This window comes from Rhinolophus sinicus, linkage group LG15, assembly GCF_036562045.2.
Source record: "Rhinolophus sinicus isolate RSC01 linkage group LG15, ASM3656204v1, whole genome shotgun sequence".
Classification (NCBI taxonomy): Eukaryota; Metazoa; Chordata; class Mammalia; order Chiroptera; family Rhinolophidae; genus Rhinolophus; species Rhinolophus sinicus.
Genome location: NC_133764.1, coordinates 19,932,442 through 19,951,719, shown reverse-complemented (window position 1 = coordinate 19,951,719; position 19,278 = coordinate 19,932,442). Strand labels below are relative to the sequence as shown.

At 40.6% G+C, this 19,278-nt stretch overlaps 1 protein-coding gene across 1 annotated transcript in view; it reads left to right on the top strand.

Annotated features, from left to right (window-relative positions):
• Window positions 1-19,278, top strand: part of MYO1D (myosin ID) — a 284,586-nt gene that overhangs the window by 141,250 nt on the left and 124,058 nt on the right. The window contains exons 17-18 of the mRNA XM_019732584.2: window positions 14,264-14,487; window positions 19,070-19,214. Of these exons, the coding sequence (XP_019588143.1) occupies window positions 14,264-14,487; window positions 19,070-19,214 (369 nt within the window). The remainder of the gene's footprint in view (window positions 1-14,263; window positions 14,488-19,069; window positions 19,215-19,278) is intronic.

The following is a 19,278-nucleotide window of genomic DNA, read 5'->3' as shown; positions in this document are numbered from 1 at the left end:
ACTTGTTCCATGATTTCTGTTTAGGGGATAAACCTCTACAGACGTGGAAACTCTGAGACTCTTTTGGGCTACCTAGCTCCTTACCCCATAATATAGTGAACTCAGTAGATTCCATGAAGGTATGAAAAAGAAGCAAGGGTTTTCTGCCCTTTGCAGGGGGAAAAAAAGAGTATCTGTTGGATTGTATCTCAAGAAGAGATGTGAACTGGAGCGTACCCATCAGCTGCTGAGTTCAAGCCAAAGCTACGTGAATTGTAGTATCTTATGTTGTCTTTGGCCTATGAGTGTGAATAGCTAGTTCATCTAAGTAATTTAACCAAGAGTTGGTTTCTTATACATTAATTGGAATCTGATTTTTGTTAATTTGAGAACCAGTATGTAAGATTGGTATATTTGAATTTGATAGAATTTCCCGGTCTAGTTTTTTTCTTCTTTCTTCTCATTCCAGTAATGGAGGAGTTATATTATTTTCACAGGCCCAGTGAAAGAAGGAATAATACATAGTAGAATTATAGGCTCTTTTTCAGTCTGGTCGATGTCGAGAGTGAATAGGATGTACTATGTCCCATTTTCTTTAGTCACTTGATAAGATGCAGTAACACTTAGGTGTTGACTTTTGTCAAAAAAAAAGGAAAATAAGGCAAAAGGGCAAATTTTTTTCATGAAAAATTCTATAAGTAGAATGAACAGAAAAGTAGGAACTTAATTTAGGATATCCACATTTTTAGAGCATAACAGAACCAACTTATTTAAGATGAAGATTTTATGTTTTTAGTGAAATTCTTTTAATGTAAAAGGAACAGTCACTAAAAACCAGAATTTTTTATGCATCCTGTTACTCATTGGCAAATTGGCAACATTTAAAAAAAATTTTTTTCAAGTACAGTTGACAGTCCATATTATATTAGTTTCAGGTGTAGAGCATAGTGGTGAGACATTTATATAACTTATGAAGTGATCCCCTGATAAGTCTAATACCCACCTCTCACTATTTTTTCAAATTGATGCTTATTCGTGCAAGACTGCTCTAAAACTCTACATCAACATTGATTTTGAAATTACATTAAGACTTGAGAGCTGTTTGACAGCTACCATGTATTTCTTCTTGAATGTTTCATAATTTGCTTGGTTCATTATCATAGTTGTAACAGGATGAGCTGTCTATTTAAGTGAGCTCTTAAACCCTAAGATTACTGAGCCCTTCTTGGATGTGAAACAGTCCGAGGGACCCTTTTTAACACATAAGTAAAAGTCTTCTTTTAAACTTAAAGATACCTAGTTTATTTAAGCCAATAAATATTCATTCATTCAACAAATGCATTTATTGGTAGGCACTCTTTGGAAGCACAGTGATGACTATCATAGAAATAGTTGTTTATCCTTATGGGGCATACATTCTAGTCGAGTGAAACAAAAACTAAGTCCACAATACAAATTGTGTAACAGTTATGAAGGAGAGGAAGGAGTGATTGGGGCTGTCATTGAGAGGACAAGTGAAATGTATTTTAGGTGGGCTGGTCAGGGAAGACCTCTCTGATGGTAAGCCGAGACCTAAAGAATGAGAAGGGTCTGACCCTAGGAAAACTCCAGGGGGAGAAGATTCGCAGAGGGAAATACATAAGCAGAGAGGCTGCAACAAGAAAGGGCTTGGACATTTGGAAGGCGTTTTAAGCAACATGACAACAGTGTCGGTGCTTCTGTCACTCTTTGTCACTAGTGCACGTCCAGGTCTTCGAGGTTCAGTGCAGCAGGGTTTGTGTCTGCAAGTTTGTAACTGGAATTTGGGTTTGCGTTTTCTAGGACACTGGAGGGCAGCTAGCTATGGGAGAGTTCCATAAAGTTTTGATCATAAACCATTTGAGATGAATGGGGGGAAAAAGGAGGGGGGGTAGATTTTGATGATTTTAAAATATTTCCAAGTTTCACATACAGAGAGAACTGCATAGGCACTATAACGCAGTGTTGACTGGAAAAGCAGTCTGACGTTTTCTCTAAATTTAAGATACGCTCGCTCTGACTTGGCATGAAACTGCTGATTTATTATGACTGGTATATTAAAGCCTGTAGTTATATTATACTCTTTTCACTATAGCATATGCCTTTTGCAATCAGGTAATTGTGTGTGTGTGTGTGTGTGTGTGTGTGTGTGTGTGTGTGTCTTTTACCCTTACTTGCAAGTGGCTTTTTGTACCACTTTTTTAGAGGATACATCCTCATAAAGACTTCCAGTATTAACTCTTTATAATGCCTGCCCAGGTAGGAGCTCACTTAGATTCGGTCCATTCATGTGAGTTTGAGCCAAATAGAACATTTCTCCTGTCATATTCATGGGTTGTATCTGATAACTCATTTGTATTTCAAAAAATCCAGAGCTTTAGTGGGCGTGTCACACATCTTTAAATATGGGTAATCTACTGGAATGAACACAATCTCCTGCCATTCATGAAGTGATTGTAAAATTAAGGCTCTCTCCTACCTGTGATTGAGTGACTGAGTCCCCCTTGCCCCCTACAGAGATTACTTACATTTTAACAAAACAAGTTCATTTTACGGGCATGTATTTGATTTTACAGAAGGCCTTGCTAAGCAACAGCGAAAGAATTCATAAAGGATTGATAGGTGTCCCTGAATAAATATTTAAAACTTCTGTACCTAAGAAAAATACAATTGTGTTGCAATGTATTCAGTTGCAGAAGAAAGAAAGAGAGAAAAGAGGAGAGGAGGGGAGGGGAAGGGAAGAAGAAAAGAAGGAAGGAAGGGAGGGAGGGAGAAAAACGCAACTTATACTGGCATAGAATGTGACTGGGAATTATTTCATACAGCTGGAAGCCTATTAGTCCTTCTTTTGGATCATCTTCCTCCCAAGTGTGGCTCCCCCTTGTGGTTGCATGCTGGCTGCTAACAATTTCAGAAGCCACGTTTCCCCTTTTTTCAGAGAGTCACTTCTAGAAATCCTTTGACATTATCTCAGAATAGTGAGAACATTTTCTTTCTCAGAAACATCTAGCAAAACTCTTCTCATGTTTTATAGACATGAACCAATAACCATGGCCAGGAGATGGCAAAAGGCAAAATGCTAAGAAATCTTTGTAAATGTAATAAAAGGTTAATTTTGTATATGAAAAAACCTTACAAATCATTATGTAAAAATATGAACATGCAATGAATAAAAAAGGAATGAAGAGAGAATTCACAAAAGAAAAAACTGAAATAGCTAGTGAATTTTTAAAAGTTGGATAACATTGATAAAGCAATTTAATCATAGCAACAATATATTACCCTATCAGTTTCGTTCCTTCTTTTTAACTATTCACTTGGTAGAGTTTGGAAATGGGTCCTTTAATATGTGGTAGTTGAAAACATAAATGGTTCTCAACAGCAATTCTGTCTCTAGAACTTTGCCATAAATCATGTGTGCATTTGTATACAGTGATACTACTAAACTATTTATAATTGCAACAAAATAGAAAATACTAAAAATATCTCACAGTAGGCAGTTGGTTAACTGAATTATATGCACGTATTCTGAGTACTGTGAGGCCATTCAGAATCACATTATAAGAAAGATATTTGATCTCATGGGAAATGTTTCTGATGTAGTGAATTAAAAGCATTGCTGAGCTCTTTATGATTATTATATGATCTCAGGTTTGTATGAGATATGTATGTAACCATAAAAGAAAAATGAATACACTTGACTACATAAATTTTTTAAAACAACTTCTGTATGGCACTACACTATAAAAAATATTGAACAATCACTGGCATACTGGAGAAAAATATTTAAAACAATGACAAAAGGACGATTTTCTTAACTTATAATGAGCTCATACAAATCAATTTTAAAAAGGCACAAAATTAAGAAAAGGTTTAAAAAAATAAATGCATAATTTACAAAAAAGAATTACAAATGACATAACTTGTATCAAGGTAGTTGAAACTTGAATAATATTCCTATTGACATCCATTTCAAATCTATTCTTACTTGATTGGTATATAACTAGAAATCCTCAATTTTCAAAGATTGTTATAAAACATTTCTTGGGGAAGAAATAGATTAGGTAGTAGGATTTTTTCAGATTTATAAGTACAAGGTTATGCTTCTAATAGGATTTTAAATAGTAAAGGTAGTTATAGCTATGTGTGCAAATATGAAATCTACACATCACTGAGCAAACCTAGCATTTTATTGTATCCAGATTTTTCTCTAGACAGTAACATTTCTTTCTGTTCCACCATGTTATTCTAGCATGAGCTACTTACTACTCTGATCACATGTATCATCTATTACTATGATAAACCATGCATCCACACAACACAGGTGTATTCTTTTCTTTTTTTGTAATTGACTTATGACCAGTAATGTTATTTAATCATATTATGTTCAACTTGCGCTGTGTAAACTTGAACTGTCGAAAAAGTATCTGTCCTTAAGAATAAGTGTACCTTTCTTATCCTGCCATTCGCCCATCACTTACAATCTAAGACAGGAAAGTGAAAAGAGGGAGCATATTTCATGTTCACCCTAAATAATCCAGGGGAACGTTTTTAGATTATTCCCTTTCCCCAAGATTCTGAAATCCCCCAGCAGGGAGCATCTTTACCCAGTATCAGCATCATAGCACAGGTAACTGATGGATGTTGAGATGCAGGGAGATGTTGAGGAACACTGGTTTTAAACAAAACCCTGCTGGTCCCACCTTCCATCGCCTACAGCCAGGGCCAGGCTACCAGCAAGATCTGCGCCCATCAATTGCACTCCTCTGTACAGTCAGGGTTCATAGGTCTGAAAAATGATTGTTTCCCAAAGGCAAGCATTTGCCAGCAAAAACTATAGTAGTGTGTGACTTAACGAAGATTATGTCCATTGTATTCCCTGCCTCTTTTATGGTAAATTATTAGTAAGATTACATTGCATGTAGTCAGCACTATACAGATAATATGTCGAGAATAACTACTTTTTAAATACATATTTTTAAATATGTCAAGTGTCTAGTACAAAGCCTGGCACATAACAGTGAAACAATGTTTTCTCTCCCTTCCCTTAGGGCTAATAACAGTAATCAGATGAAAAATCAAAGATAGCACTTGTCTGTTCCATGTGCACTTTTTGGATCAGGAAGAACCTTTGAAATGACAGGTTTAAATGTTTGTTCATTCTCAGTAGCTGTTATGATAGAATTTGTCAGAGCACACCAGTGCGTGCTCTAACGAATCACCTAGTGTACATCCTTGCTTTACAGGGGAAGAACTTGAAGCCTGCCAAGTTTGACTGCCTGATTGCCCCAGTCGTCCGTGGGGAATGCTGGCCTCTGCTCCTGGGCAGGTCTCATTCCACTCCACCCACACACAGTGCGGCCCGGGGAGCTGTCCCTCTGGGCAGGCTAGACTCCCTTGAAACAGCCTAACTCTGTGGCAGAGGAATTCGAGCATTGTTACATGGAGTTTTACCTGGTTGTGGCATTTAACCGGGTTTTATTTTGTAAGGGATTAGTTGTAGTTGTTTCCCAGTTATCGGACATTTTGGGTTTTCTTAGGACACCGTAGATGTCCCGTTTTCCTCCGTAGTCCCTACAGAAACCTCACGTACCGTAGGAATTTGGGAAATCCTTGTAGAATGAACAAACGCTCAAAATAATGCTTACGCCAAAAATTGGCATATTTTCGGATGACATATCTTGACCCCCCCACACACAAAATGAATGAGTAATCTGTGTACAAAGGATTCTACAGTCAAATGTGGTTTTTAAAATTCTGTTGAACAAAGTTAAAATTGGTTTATTTACATAGAATTTATCAGAACTTTTCGTATGCTAATGTACATCAGGAGTCTCCAAAAAGGAACTGCAGTATACAGCTTTCCCAAACTTACTAAAATGAAACCCCTTTTTCAGGGTGCATTGCAAAGGCCCTATCTCCCAGAATTCACTTTGGAACGCCATAGAAATGAACGTTAGGCTGTACCCGTGGCTCATCCTTTCAAATATCAGTTATTATCTGAGTTTTTGAGTGGTCTAAGAAACCATTCAAAATTGAGATCATTTGCAATCATCCGAAGCAAAGGTGTACTGGGTTATTTTTTTAAAGGGTTTCTGCATGTTTTAGATGCTAGACATAAAGTAAGGAAAGTCAGCACATTTGTCACACAAGGAAAAAGCCCAACTGTCCCCTGACCAGGTGGTGAGTCACCTTGGCATTAAATGGAGAGGGGTCTGGGGGTTGAGAGAAGGTGGTAGGCGTTTTCAGACAAAGCCGAAACTTCCCCAGATGCCTCATTGGATCTGCTCAGATGCCCAAATACTTGTCTAGAACTCTGTAGTTCTACATCAAAAAGCAGTTTTGAGAAAGCCTTGACTTCAGAGATTTTGAAGATGAATTATCAGTTTTCTTCCTCCTTTATTAAGAAAGCAAACCAAACCAGAAAAAAGCTACCACTTTAGTACAGCTCCACAGAGTGTTTACTTCTGAAGAAGTTTGAATCCTGAAAGGCCCATTAGATTGACTTAACCTGTTGGCTGGAGTAACTTTATTTTCATTTGTCTTCAAACAATTGCAATTTAGGTTTTGATAGAGTTCATGTTGAGCTGGGGGCTTCTGACAGTGATTGACCAAGAGGTTCAATTGCTTCTTGAAGTTATAATTTTACAAGGGGGTTGTCAAATCATGGCATCTTCGTAAAGAAATCATTAATAGGCAACAATTATATGCACAAAAGAAATGCTAGGCTAATGGATCTGGACAAGGCCATAGATAAAATGTTTGAGTCCTAAATGAAGGTTCACAAGTCAACTAACTTGACAGGTTAGTCTACCAGACCAAGGTAAAGTTGCTCAGGAGTGGTCATTGCTAAATTACACTCCGCCAGGCATACACCACCCCACACACACGTAGTTAAATTCACCAGGACAGCTTATAATGAACAAGCTCACATGTGCTTTTTTTTTTTTCTGTCTCTGTCTTTATTTTAATGGTTTCACATTTGTTCACTGACTAAAGATTTGGTTACTTCATTACTTCTTAATTTTCCCCTAGGTCATCTCAAAATACTATTAATTTATCTGTAAAACTAAGGAGTTTTGTATCAAGAATTATGCTAAGAACCTACAAAATATATCCACTGGGTCTTGTTTTCTTCTTGGTACATATTTAAACAGCTATTTTTAAAAAAAATCACCAGCATTTTAAAAATACCACCTCAGCTCTTGATTCGTTTTGTCCCTCATGGTTGATATTTGAGTTGAAGAGGCATAATTCAGGAAGATTTTTCTGTCTTTGAATCTTTCTTTAAAATAACTCCTAGAATGGGCCAAGCCTTCATCAATGAATCATGAAGTATCCCAACTAGGATGCAGCTGTCATATTCTAACTTGATGGAGAACGTGGACACCAAAGATAGATTTTGCGTATTTTACAATTTGCTCAGAGTTCAACCTGGTACCTAAATTCTCTTCTACCACAACTCTTAACAACCATAAACTGTGAGAATTCGGCCAGAACAACTATACGGGGAACTTAAGGTTAGAAATAAAAGAAAGATGCATCTCCCAAAAGTTGTCTCTAGGTATAGAGGTCCTGAGAAGCTAAAATTTTGACAGATTCTCGTTGTGGAAACCAAGAGAATATCCAATTCAGAGCACAGGCAGAAAGAGCCCAACATCTAGAAAGACTAGAAAAGAAAAAGGCGGGAGGGGCAAGGCATGGAGAACTCGGGGGAAAAGGAAAGCTGGCCTGTGTGTATTTTGGAGACTAAACTGAAGATATGCAATTGATCTACTTATTAACAGAGTATATATAACCCAGAATCCTACATCTTTTGCAAAGTATATCTTGTACTTTAATGACTGCCAGATGTTGCTTTGACATGCTTGACCACTGAGGAAGTATGCACCAGAGGAAAACATGGTAGAATTAAGATGGCATTATAAAACCTCTGGTTAAGCATGACAGATTGTGTTTCTATCCACGCCCTCTCAAAATCTCTAAATGAGCAGTAAGGGATAAAAATTGGAGAAACCCACAAGGACAAATAGAACCATAGTGGAAACAATAGCAGACAAGAGGCATCAACATAATTTTGGAAGTAAGTGAATGTGTGGTTGCTCCCCCAAGGAGGGGGAGAAAGCTGAACTCTGAGTGCCTGTGGAGAAGAAGGCAGACACGCAAGCCAGTTCACCAAACCATAGAGCTCTAGAAAGATGCAGGAGTGGGAGGGACCAGGTCCCTCTAGGCAGGGGCGAGGAGTGGAGCTGAAGGAACAGATTGGTTGAAAAAGCTCTATGAAGACCAATTAGACACCCAGGTCTCCTCCCAAGCCTCACAAAGCCAGGTGTTTCTGATGAAAGACAAGTTTACGCTGGAGAAATTGAAACAGACAAGATCTAGGCTTGGACACACCAGGCACAGTGGAAGAGAGGGGCCAGGAACCCTACTGAAACAAAGGAAATGAAGTAAGCATCTAAACACTAAAGATTCTTCCCATCCCCTTTCACTCAGAATTCTAGCAGCAAAGAGAAACAGTTTAAGATATGGTCGTTCAAGGGCCCCCCACAGATGGTTGGTCCCCATCTAATCACCCTATAGCAAAGTTTACCATGCACATCGCACCGACACAGAGCTTCCAAGTGGCATTTCACTCTCCAGTGAATGGACGGCCAAGCATCCCCAGGCATTTGAGGAAGGCTTCTCACACAAAAGGCCGGGGCCAAGACAGACAGAAGAGGGAATTTGGAGGTGACAGACACGATGCAGTGAACGGCGTCTACAGTAACCCTGATTCATATACTCAGAGAGGAAAGATGACATGGTACTTTTGCAAAACATGTTTTTAAAAGGAACACATGGAGAACAAGAATGAGCTCTTGAAACTGGAAAATGTAACAGCCAAAGTGCAAGATTCCATATTGGACTGGGAAGATGGAGTTGAAAACGTTCATTTATTCCGTAAATACTGTTGAGTGACCGCTATGTCCTTGGCATTGTTCTAGGCCGTGGAGATTCACCAGTGAGCAAAAGAGGCGAAGAACCCTGGCCTAACATTGCAGTGGGGGGAGAGTATAAACAATACAATAATATGTAAATTACATGACAGGTTGGAAGGTGTTAAGTGCTGGAGGCAAGAGCAAACATAGGACATGGTAAGGAGACTGGAGAGTACCAGGAGGGGAGAGACAAGTTGGAGTAGTAAGTAGGGCTGATCTCATTGGGAAGGTGACAACTGAGCAAAGACTCAGAGAGCGTGAGGCCATGTGATGTCTGGGGGAAGATCATTCCAGAAAGACAATTAGCGCAAGGTCCTGAGAAAAGAGGGCGCCGGGCTTCCGGGCCTGTGCAGGGTACAGCAGGGGGCCCAGTGTGGCTGGACTGAAGGGAGAGACTGGCGAGGTGGGGTCGGGAGGTAACAGGACCAGATCGTGTGGGCCTCGAGGCCACACAAGGGACCTCTGAGAGAAATGGAACGCTGTGGCAGTTTTAAGCGGAGAAGTGATGTGATCCGAATTTGGACTTAAAAGGATCACTCCGGCTGCTGTGTTGAGAATGAACTGTAGGGGGTAAAAGTATTGAAGAGAGGAATTGGATCCAAAATCGAATAGCAAGGAGAGGTGCAGTGTTGCTCTAATGTTCAATCTTTATACCTCAGTTATTCCCTCTGAGTCGGCCTGTTTGCCTCTGTCCTCTTTTCTACCTAAGAAATGGCTTGCTGCCCTCTCCTTTGTCAGTCTGCCCTCTGCCTCACCTCTTCTGCTTAACTTCCCCTCCCAGGTCTGTTACATCGCTTTCAGGTTTCAGCTTCCACTCTCTTGCATCGTATCCTAAAGCATATAATGTCTGGTTGGTTCCACTTTTAGTGTTAATATTGTTTTAATGAGGGCCCCCTTGGGCTCCCTTGTTGTTGTTTTTCTGCTGAACCTCTCGGCATATGCAAATATTTGCTAATTGAATATAACATTTAGTTTGCTGCTTTTTGACGCTCCATCATCAGGCAGAATCCTCTACAGAGGTAAGCTCTGTATGGCACTTGAAAAACCCAACAGTTTAAGCTGCTTTAAACAAAGAGGGAAATGGAAAAATCTGTTTTTATACCTTAAATTCCAACCTGCAGATCCTGATGGGAAAATCAACAACAACCCTCCCACACACACAGATATACAAACTTCTATGGGAGCATATCTGTTTAAATCAAATATGCTTAGATTATAAGGAAAAATACATGAATCATGTTTTGCAGAGAATCATTTTCCTCTGTAGTTTTTCAATGCTACTTTTTCTCTGATGTTAAAAAATAAAGTCTAAGGGACTTTTGATAAAGTTGATGTAACAGCACACACTTCCTTGCCCCCAAATTTGCTGAAATTAACAAAAAAAAAAAGTAAAAATAACAAAGAACATGCCATCAGTCCTGAAACCAAGAAAAGATCTCAACTTCATACCATAAACTGGGAAGTATTGTCCAGAAAAAGAAAAACTGGACCAAATTGAAAGAAGGTGCTAAAAAAATCAATATGCTCTTCAAAGAGAGAACTGCAATGTGGAAAAGTACAAGGAGGGAATTCTGAGAAGTCTCACTGCTTTTGAAGGTTCTGGCATTAAGTATAAAGGTATGCCAGAGGGGAGGCTTGGAATAACCCACACCTCCGTTGGGGACCCTTTCTTCCCTCAGCAAGACATCCCTCAGGCAAGAGTCCAGAAGGTCTGCCATCTTTCCTGCCTCTGATATATCAATATGTGAGTGAGGAATTGGGGAAGGATCTGCTAGGAATAATTATTACAGTTGAACCAAGGAACAGCTCCTTAGAACATGGGGGGAAAAAAGAATATTTGTCCCCAACCAAGCCCAAAGCCTGCGATACGCCCCAGACAGTGAAGCAAACTTCTGATGCATTTATTTCATTTGTATTAAGGAAGGAACTCAGTGGTCCCTACCCAAAGGCCCAGCTTTCTCTCCCCTCCTCTTGGGCAGTTGAAAGACTGGCTAAGTGATATAACTCATGGGCATTCAGTCCATAGTACCAGTGCAAGAATAATACCCAAACACTATTTAGGGTAAATGGCATGCTGAGAAGGAATGCTCACATTCATTAAAGAGTTTCCAGGTCATACTGACATGTGACTAAGGCGAAAAACCTGCACGTACCGAAAAAAAAAAGTATCACAGCCTACTAAACACAAAGATTTCAAATAGTTATAACCACCAATGCATATTGAGTTCCAACTACCCACAGGCACTATTTTAAGTTTTTCGTGTATATTAACTCCTTTAATCCTCAGAACAGCACTACAAAATAAGCACCATTATCATCCCCATTTTATAGATAAGAAAGCTAAGGCATGTGGGGTTAAGAAGCTTGCCCAAGTTTACTCAGCTGGTAAAAGCGGGGCCAGGATTTGAACACACGCAGCTGAGTCCAGAGCCTGTTCTCAGCCACTCTGCTCTTTTGCATTGGTTGTTGTGACTATTTGAAATCTTTGTCTTCACTGCTACTTTCTTTTTTTGTACGTGCAGATTTTTTCCCTTAGTCACATGTCAGTGTGACCTGGAAACGCTTTAATGAAATGAGCCAGTCCTTCTCAGCGTGCCATTTACCCCAAGACACTGACATTTTAGGCAACTGCTTTGTACTCTCAAGGAAATTAAAGAGAATGGAAATTTACCGGCTATGCACCATTTCTTGGAATCTACTGGAGGGAGGAAAACCGAGAAAAAGAAAGACATAAGTCCAGGAATCAGAGATCCAACGCGGAAGAGTAGTTTTAAAAGTCCCAGCATAAGAACTGTGCCGTGGGCCTAAAAAGCATAAGGACACAGGATATCAAAGAAAAAAATTCAGTTGATGTGCTTGACAGTTGAAAAATTATTGCTAATCATTCGATGGGTCTGTTAGAGCATTTGGCAAAAATTAGCAGTAGGTATATTGAAAATAAAGCAGACTTTTAAAATGAGATAGTTATTAACTATAAGTAAAAACAAATTTGCATGACCAAGTAATGGAAGGGTAGTCGTATACGCCTCAGCACAGTGATAAACCAAAATTATATGTAATAAGTAATATAGTATATATGCATATGTTATGTAAGTTAGTAGTGCAATATATAATAAAGTTCGTGTAACATGTAACAATGTAAACACTATCAACTTTAAAATTTTAAATGTAATTATTATTGGGCTGCTAAAGGAAAGGTAAAAGTAATGGTGAAAGAGCTACATCACCAACTTCTGTAATTTGGATGCTGCCTAACAGGATCAACCAAGAAAGAGCAGTATATGTATATTATTTGCAAATACCAAAAGAAGCAGTTGAGATAGTTTGCATGGAATGAGACTATGAGGTGGGGGAGGTGGAGATTAGTTGGTTGGGGGGAAGGGGCTGCCATCTTTCCTACAGCATTTTTTACTATTTGATTTTTCAACTATACAAAACCCAAATAAACCAAGAACACAGATGAAATTTTAAAGGCTGTGAAATAAAAACCTATGCCTTAAAAAGCACTTACTTATAAAATGTTTTTTTTCCTAAATTACTGGAGAATCTAACCAAAAACGTGTTAATAAAAAGCTCTGTAAAACACAATGAAAATTAAAGATTGGTTTCCTATATAAACGTGGCTCCAGGGAGTCTTAATTTCCTTCCTTAAAAAAAAAAAAAAAGGCAATAAACAGTATGAAACTTTAAAAATGTGTTTTCTTTAAGAAATTGAATCACAGACTTCCACCCTGTAATTGTATTCTTTTGGTTTTTCAAGATACTAAAGAAGGGACCTTTATTTTAGCACTTGGGTGGAGGCGGGACAAAGCCATCTGTATGATTCGGCTACAAGGAAGAGAGCCATTTTGACTAAAAAGGGTTTCTGTACTGATGCCACATGCAGTGATGACTTAGTTTTCATTGCCTCGTTGTCTTTAAATATTCTGTTTATATGTGAACTCTAGGTCCCCATCACAAATTGCTCCTATGTTATGTTTCCATCCTGTATCATGGTTTTTTCTGACCTCTTAGTTCCTCTTTGGGGTCCTCTGATGACCTCCTCACATGTAGTGTGCAAACAAATCTATCTGTATTGTGCAGCAGACTGAAAAAGGAGAACACTAAAAACATGGTGCCAGTTTAGGAGTCTTCATGAAGGCCTAAGACAACTGAATAAAAGAGGCCTTGCATGAGTTGTTCTGAGAGAAACTGGTGGGCACAGGTGGGGATTTAAGAAGAAATAAAAGAAACCTGAGGGAATCTGGAGAAGTCATATGGTGGGCTTTGAACTAGAAATTGCAGATCTGGGTCTTGAGAGGCCAGAGCTGGGAGGAAGTCATAGCATCAATCTAAGAATTGGAACGGTCGTTTCAGGAGCAGCAGTAAATATCAACTGGAGCATGATGGCAGTGTGGACAAGGAAGGAGTCTGTTGAGGAAAGCAATTAGAGTAGTTTGGGGCGTTAGAGACTATAGTAGCAGAAAGGAGAAGAAAAGGATTTATACTGGAAATACAGTAAAAGAAAGAGTTAGGTTAGTGGTGGAGAGTATATATAGGGGAAGAGCCAATGATGAATTGAAGATTACATCAAATTTCTTTTACTTGAGAGATTGAGAAGTATGGGAACCTGGACAAATAATCCTGAAAAAATATATAAATACCTCTGACTTCCCCTGGCTTGGATAAAGCTGACACTGAGACATTTATGTATCATCTAATTGAATTCTGAGCACAGAAAAAAATTTAACAAAAATTCATATGGTATTAGTCATTTGTTTTACCCTTTCCGCAGGAATACATCTAAATTCTTGTGAGTTTACATAGCACCTGGGAGAGGGGCTGCACAAGCTGTGTATAAATTAGTTTGTAAATCCAATGTGATATTACACTAGTGGCCAATGTATATAATCTGTGTAAAACTAGGTTTCATTAAGAGAACTACAGATGTTGATGGCTTTTGGTTCTGACTCATCTTGTTTCCTTAACATTCTCAAAATATTAACCCACAGATACTTGTATTCTGGCTTTCTCTTTTCCTGACCGTAAAGTTAAAACAGGACTCTGCTTCAAACTCAGCACACATTCCAGTGTAGAGAATGAACGCTAGGCAACTAAAACAAAATGACCGATCTGACTCCTGGCGCCATCTGTTGGTGGCAGGCAGAATTGACATGGTTTGGCTCTGGCTGATACATGCCACGTTCCCCCGCTGAGTTTCTAAGTAGAGAAGCGTCTATGACTTCAAAGTTATCTACTACTCAGACAGTTAGCAACGTTTTTCTTTTCTTTCCTCTATTGTGAAGGTGTGGCGGGGCACCCTGGCCCGCATGCGGTACAAGAGGACCAAGGCAGCTCTGACAATTATCAGATACTACCGGCGTTACAAAGTGAAGTCATACATCCATGAGGTGGCCAGACGCTTCCATGGTATCAAGACCATGAGAGACTACGGGAAGCACGTGAAGTGGCCAACCCCTCCTAGAGTTCTTCACCGTTTTGAGGAGGCCCTACAAGCAATTTTTAACAGGTAAGAACCTGTTGGTATGTGCTGCATCCGTTTATGGCCACACACTTAATATACGATATTAAGTCATAAATCTGAGACCATGAGTTTCTATTTGCTGTTATAACATTTCCTTTTACCTCATGTCCCCAGTTTTATAGATTTGGCTTTCAAAGGGCATCTGTTTCCCTCTCCAAATAATGGAACTGTCCATTTATTTTTCCTGCCACAACCCCTGGATCAAGCCATAGCATATTTAAGATAAGCTATTGGCATGCAGACTCTACTTTCTTTTAGTAGCAAAAAATAACTATCTATTAAAATCACCACACATAACTCAAATTAGAAAGTCTGTTCCTCCTGTCAGAGCAGTGGTTGTCTATCCTGCTTCACCTTAGATTCACAAGTTTATAATGCCGACCACTGCCCAAGTCACACCTCCAGAATGTCCTGTTTAATGGAGCTGCGCAGTGGGGCCCAAGCAGAGATTTTTTTTAAAGTTTCCTTGGTGATTTTAAAGCGCAAAGGAGAAAACAACTGTTTTAGAGGAAGCTATTTTGTTAAATAAATGTAAGACATACATACATACGTACAATTAACCCTCATGTAAAATTTGATCCCTTTATAGCTGATCTCCATTTTTTTTCTAAACTGCCCTGAATCTGAGTTTATAGTTATTCATAGCTCCTTTCTCCTCATTATTTGTTGCCAGTGAGCACCAGATATACCAGGGGTGCCAAAAAAAATGTATACACATGATTTGTATTTCTCTTTTGTTGGTAGTATATATATTGCGTATTACAATTTGAATACAGTTTTTTCCTTTCTTAAAATGTGTGTACATTTTTTGGCACTCTCTGTATTTAGCTGTGTCTTAGATGCAGCTACCTCATCACGTAAACTCAGCTAATGATCCTCAGATGTGGTCGTTTGGCATCATGGTATTCCACTAGGACCCTATGAAATCACGGAGATACTGAATGTAAATCGGTGGCAGATATCAAAAGAGAGCCTGGGTTCATATTCTAGCTCTGCCCCTGCTGTGCAGCCTTGGGCAAATTAGTTAACCACTCTGTGTTCCAATTTCCGTATCTGTAAAAGGACCATAATCATAGTACCTGCTCATAGGGTTATTGAAAGGATATGAGTAAATATATATAAAGCATTTCAGATAGTGCCTGACACATAATGAGCCCTTTAGAAATGTTTGTTCATACTATGAGTGCGTGTACATCGAGAGTCACATATCATTTGGGTTTTTTTTTGGGCTCTATTTTTTACACAAGCAGGATTCTATGTATGGTTATGTGACTTGACTGAAAATTAAATCTTGAAGAATCTGTGTAGTATTTTTAAGGGCTGCAAAGAATTAATTGATTTTGATTATCAATATGTTGCACTGTAGCCTGCAGGCTTCTTTTTAGATTTTGAGATTTTAGGCATGGCCTAGAATTGATTAATTTTTGTAAATTTAGTTTATTCATTCAGGAAATATTTACTCAACACCCACTGTGTCACAGGCACTGACCTAGGTTCTAGGGATATGGTGACAAGCAAGAAAGATGCAAAAGACAGTCCCAGCCATCTAAGGGCTTATAGAATCAATGAGCATTTTAAAATTAATATGTCTGCTGTGTTGACCATACACACACACACACACACACACACACACACACTCTCTCTCACACACACACGGTCTCTCTCTCTCTCTCTCTCTCTCTCTCTCTCTCTCAATCAATCTTGCCAGTTGTGTTCATCTAGTCCAAATGCAAGTTTTTTCTGCAAAGGGCCACACAGTAAATATTTCAGGCTTTGTGGGCTACATGTGGTCTTTGTCACATATTTTACTTGGTTTTGTTTTTGTTAAACACGTAAAAACTATTGTGAGATCGAGAACAGTACAAAACCAGGCCATAGGCCAGACTTGGCACAGGCTGTAGTTGACCCACCCCTGATCTCGTCCTGTACCCTATTTAATTTATTCTTGAATTTTTTGATCTGGATTACTGCGAGAGGTGTGTTACAGGATTCTCCCGTGATTGTGGGGCTTGGGGTTTTTTCTCAGCTCTCCGTGTGTGTCTGATCATGTTTAAGCTGACTCCTGGCCCTCATTCTCGTTCTTTTTCTCTCGGGAGGGCTAGCAGCCCTGTTTGTGCCTGGCTTTTCCCCCTTTTCATGGTGTTGAGGCCAGTGACATTTATGGCTGCAGCGGTCGTTGTCAGCTCCACACACTTATCTATGGCGGCTTGCTCGAGAGGATGAGCAGCGTGGGTGACTCTCTCCGTGGTTGTGTAGGTCAGGTCCTGGGCTCCCCAGAATGCCTTTGAAGTCAGTCAGGTACGGACCTTGTCCTGGGCCACTGGGCAGGGAGGAAGGGATAGGCTGACCAGACACACAGGCTGAAAACAGACCAACAAACAGAGCAAGGCCCTCTCTCCACGGAGAATGAAATCTGGGGCTCAAGGGCTAATTGGGGCAGTTGCTTCTCAAACTACTTCGTGTTATAGGACCTGCCTGTCACTAGTGTCCTTGACTTTGACCACAAGCTGCTCCCAGCCTGTCGCTCTTCCAGCCTCTTTGGGAATGGTCTTAGGAGAGTTGGTCCCACTGGAGTGTTGTCTGCCCATAGAAACTAGAGAAGACAATTTCACCATTAGGTCGAGCCTTTACTTTTCCCGTGGTCGTTGCTTTGGCAACCTGTTCTCTCTGACCCTGTTTACTATGGCAGATGTGCTCATCTCACCATGGCCTGCTGTTCTGTGTGCAGGGAACTGGCACAGCTCCCTCACAGAGCTCCTTCACCTCCTGCCCTCGCTGCCAGCCCCTGCTGCTTCAGGCCCCAGGACGCTTGGGGCCACCTTGGAGGGTGGCTCCTCCCCGTCTGCTGAGCAGGTTGCTCAGCGGGGAGCCGCGTCTCCACGAGCTGCATCCCATCTGCTTCATAGCTTCCAGAGAGTCTTCACACCTTCCAGTTTATTGCCATCACTCCCATTTTCTGGTGGTGGTGGAGAGTTTTCCTTATTTTTAGATTTATTCGGTTATTTCAGTGGGAATTTGAGAGACAGAGAGAGAAAAACACTTAGGCTCCAGGCGCCGTCTGGAAACAAGAATACCCCTCAGGAAAATCTTAGGTGAAACCAATCTCTCTAACATTTTCTGTATGTAAATTGGGAAAAGAGCAGCACTGTTTGATTGTAGTTGAATCTTACCCGAGTGTTCTGTGGGAACTATGAGAACCACTGGCCTTGATCATTTCATCTGCTGTAAGGAAATTCTCAGTGCGCTTCCAACCTCCCTGCTTCAGGCTCCTGTGCCCGGCAAGAGGGATAAGTACCGTGTAGAACTAGGATGCTGCTAAGAGTGTAAAAGACCTTCCGCTTGTTTTTCTCAATCAGGAAGAGGTTGTTTCGATTATGCTTTTAGTCGCTTAGACCAAAATACCTTGGAGTATTTTCAACCCTCTCTAGTTCTCTTGCTCTCTTGCCCTCACACCTAATCCATCAGCAAGTCCTATTGGTGCTTCCTTCAGAACATGTCCAGACCCAACACCTGTGTCTGCCTCCACCACAACCTCCCAGATCCAAGCCACCGTCCCTCACCACGTGCAGTACGGAAATAGCCTCCTAACTGGTCGTCCTATACCCAGCCCTGCCTCCCTTCAGCCTTTCTTCATGCAGCGGTCAGAATGATCCTGTAAAGCAGGAGGCAGGTCCTATCCCTTCTTTGTTCAGAACTTTCAATGGCTTCTCACCTCATTCAGAGCAAAGGCCAAAGTCCTGGTCATGGCCCCCATGGCTCCGTGGGCACGGGCGCTGGCTCTCCCTCTGACCCCCCCCCTCCTGTTATTCTCCCTCCATGCTCGTTCTGCCTGCCCTGGCACCCCAGGACTCCTTGCCGGCGCTCTCACACACCAAACAAGCTCACCCTTTAGCACCTTTGCACATGCTGTGTCCTCTTCCTGGACCACTCTTGCTCAAATAGGCATACAGCTGGCTCCTTCACTTCCTGTGGTCTCTGCTCAGATATCCTTAGCAATGGTGCCTCCCACACCGCCCTTTATAAATAGCCCCTGCTCTCTGTCCCTTCCCTCTGCTGCACTGCTGGCCTCCTGGCCTTGCCTTACTTTCCTCCACAGCATCTACGACATCATACGTACTGTATATTGACTCACTGCCTGTTTGTGTATAAATACGAGTGTAAGCCCCTCACAGATGAAAGGGCCTTCATCTGTTTGTTTAGCCCTGTGCCTCCACTGCCTAGAACAGCGTCTGGAGTCTGGATAAGGGCCTAGAAAACGTGAATGCATAATGGTGAATCCCAAGTTGCTGTGCCCTCACTACATGTGTTATGAGAGTCCACGTATCACTAAGTTCTAGTTGCTTTCAAAACACGCACACAACAAAGCAAGTTTTACAATGTCCCCGTCCACGTAAAACTATGTGTATTTTAAATAAGTTCTGTGGATATTTTGGAAGCATTTTACTTATTTTAGGGTAGCGTGCAAGTAGTTTGGTTTAATTCTGTTTAATGGTAGCCTCAGTTGATTTTTGAGAATGAGTGGTATTGTGTTTCTGAAGTCTGGTGCATTTTGTTTATTTACTTATAGATGGAGAGCATCTCAGCTCATCAAGAGCATACCCGCCTCAGATCTGCCCCAGGTCAGGGCAAAGGTTGCAGCCATGGAAATGTTGAAGGGTCAAAGGGCCGACCTTGGGCTCCAAAGGGCCTGGGAGGGCAACTATCTTGCTTCGGTAAGTCCAGGAGAACAAAGTGGAATTCCTCCTGCTCCCGTAACAAAGAAAGAGAAGAATTTTT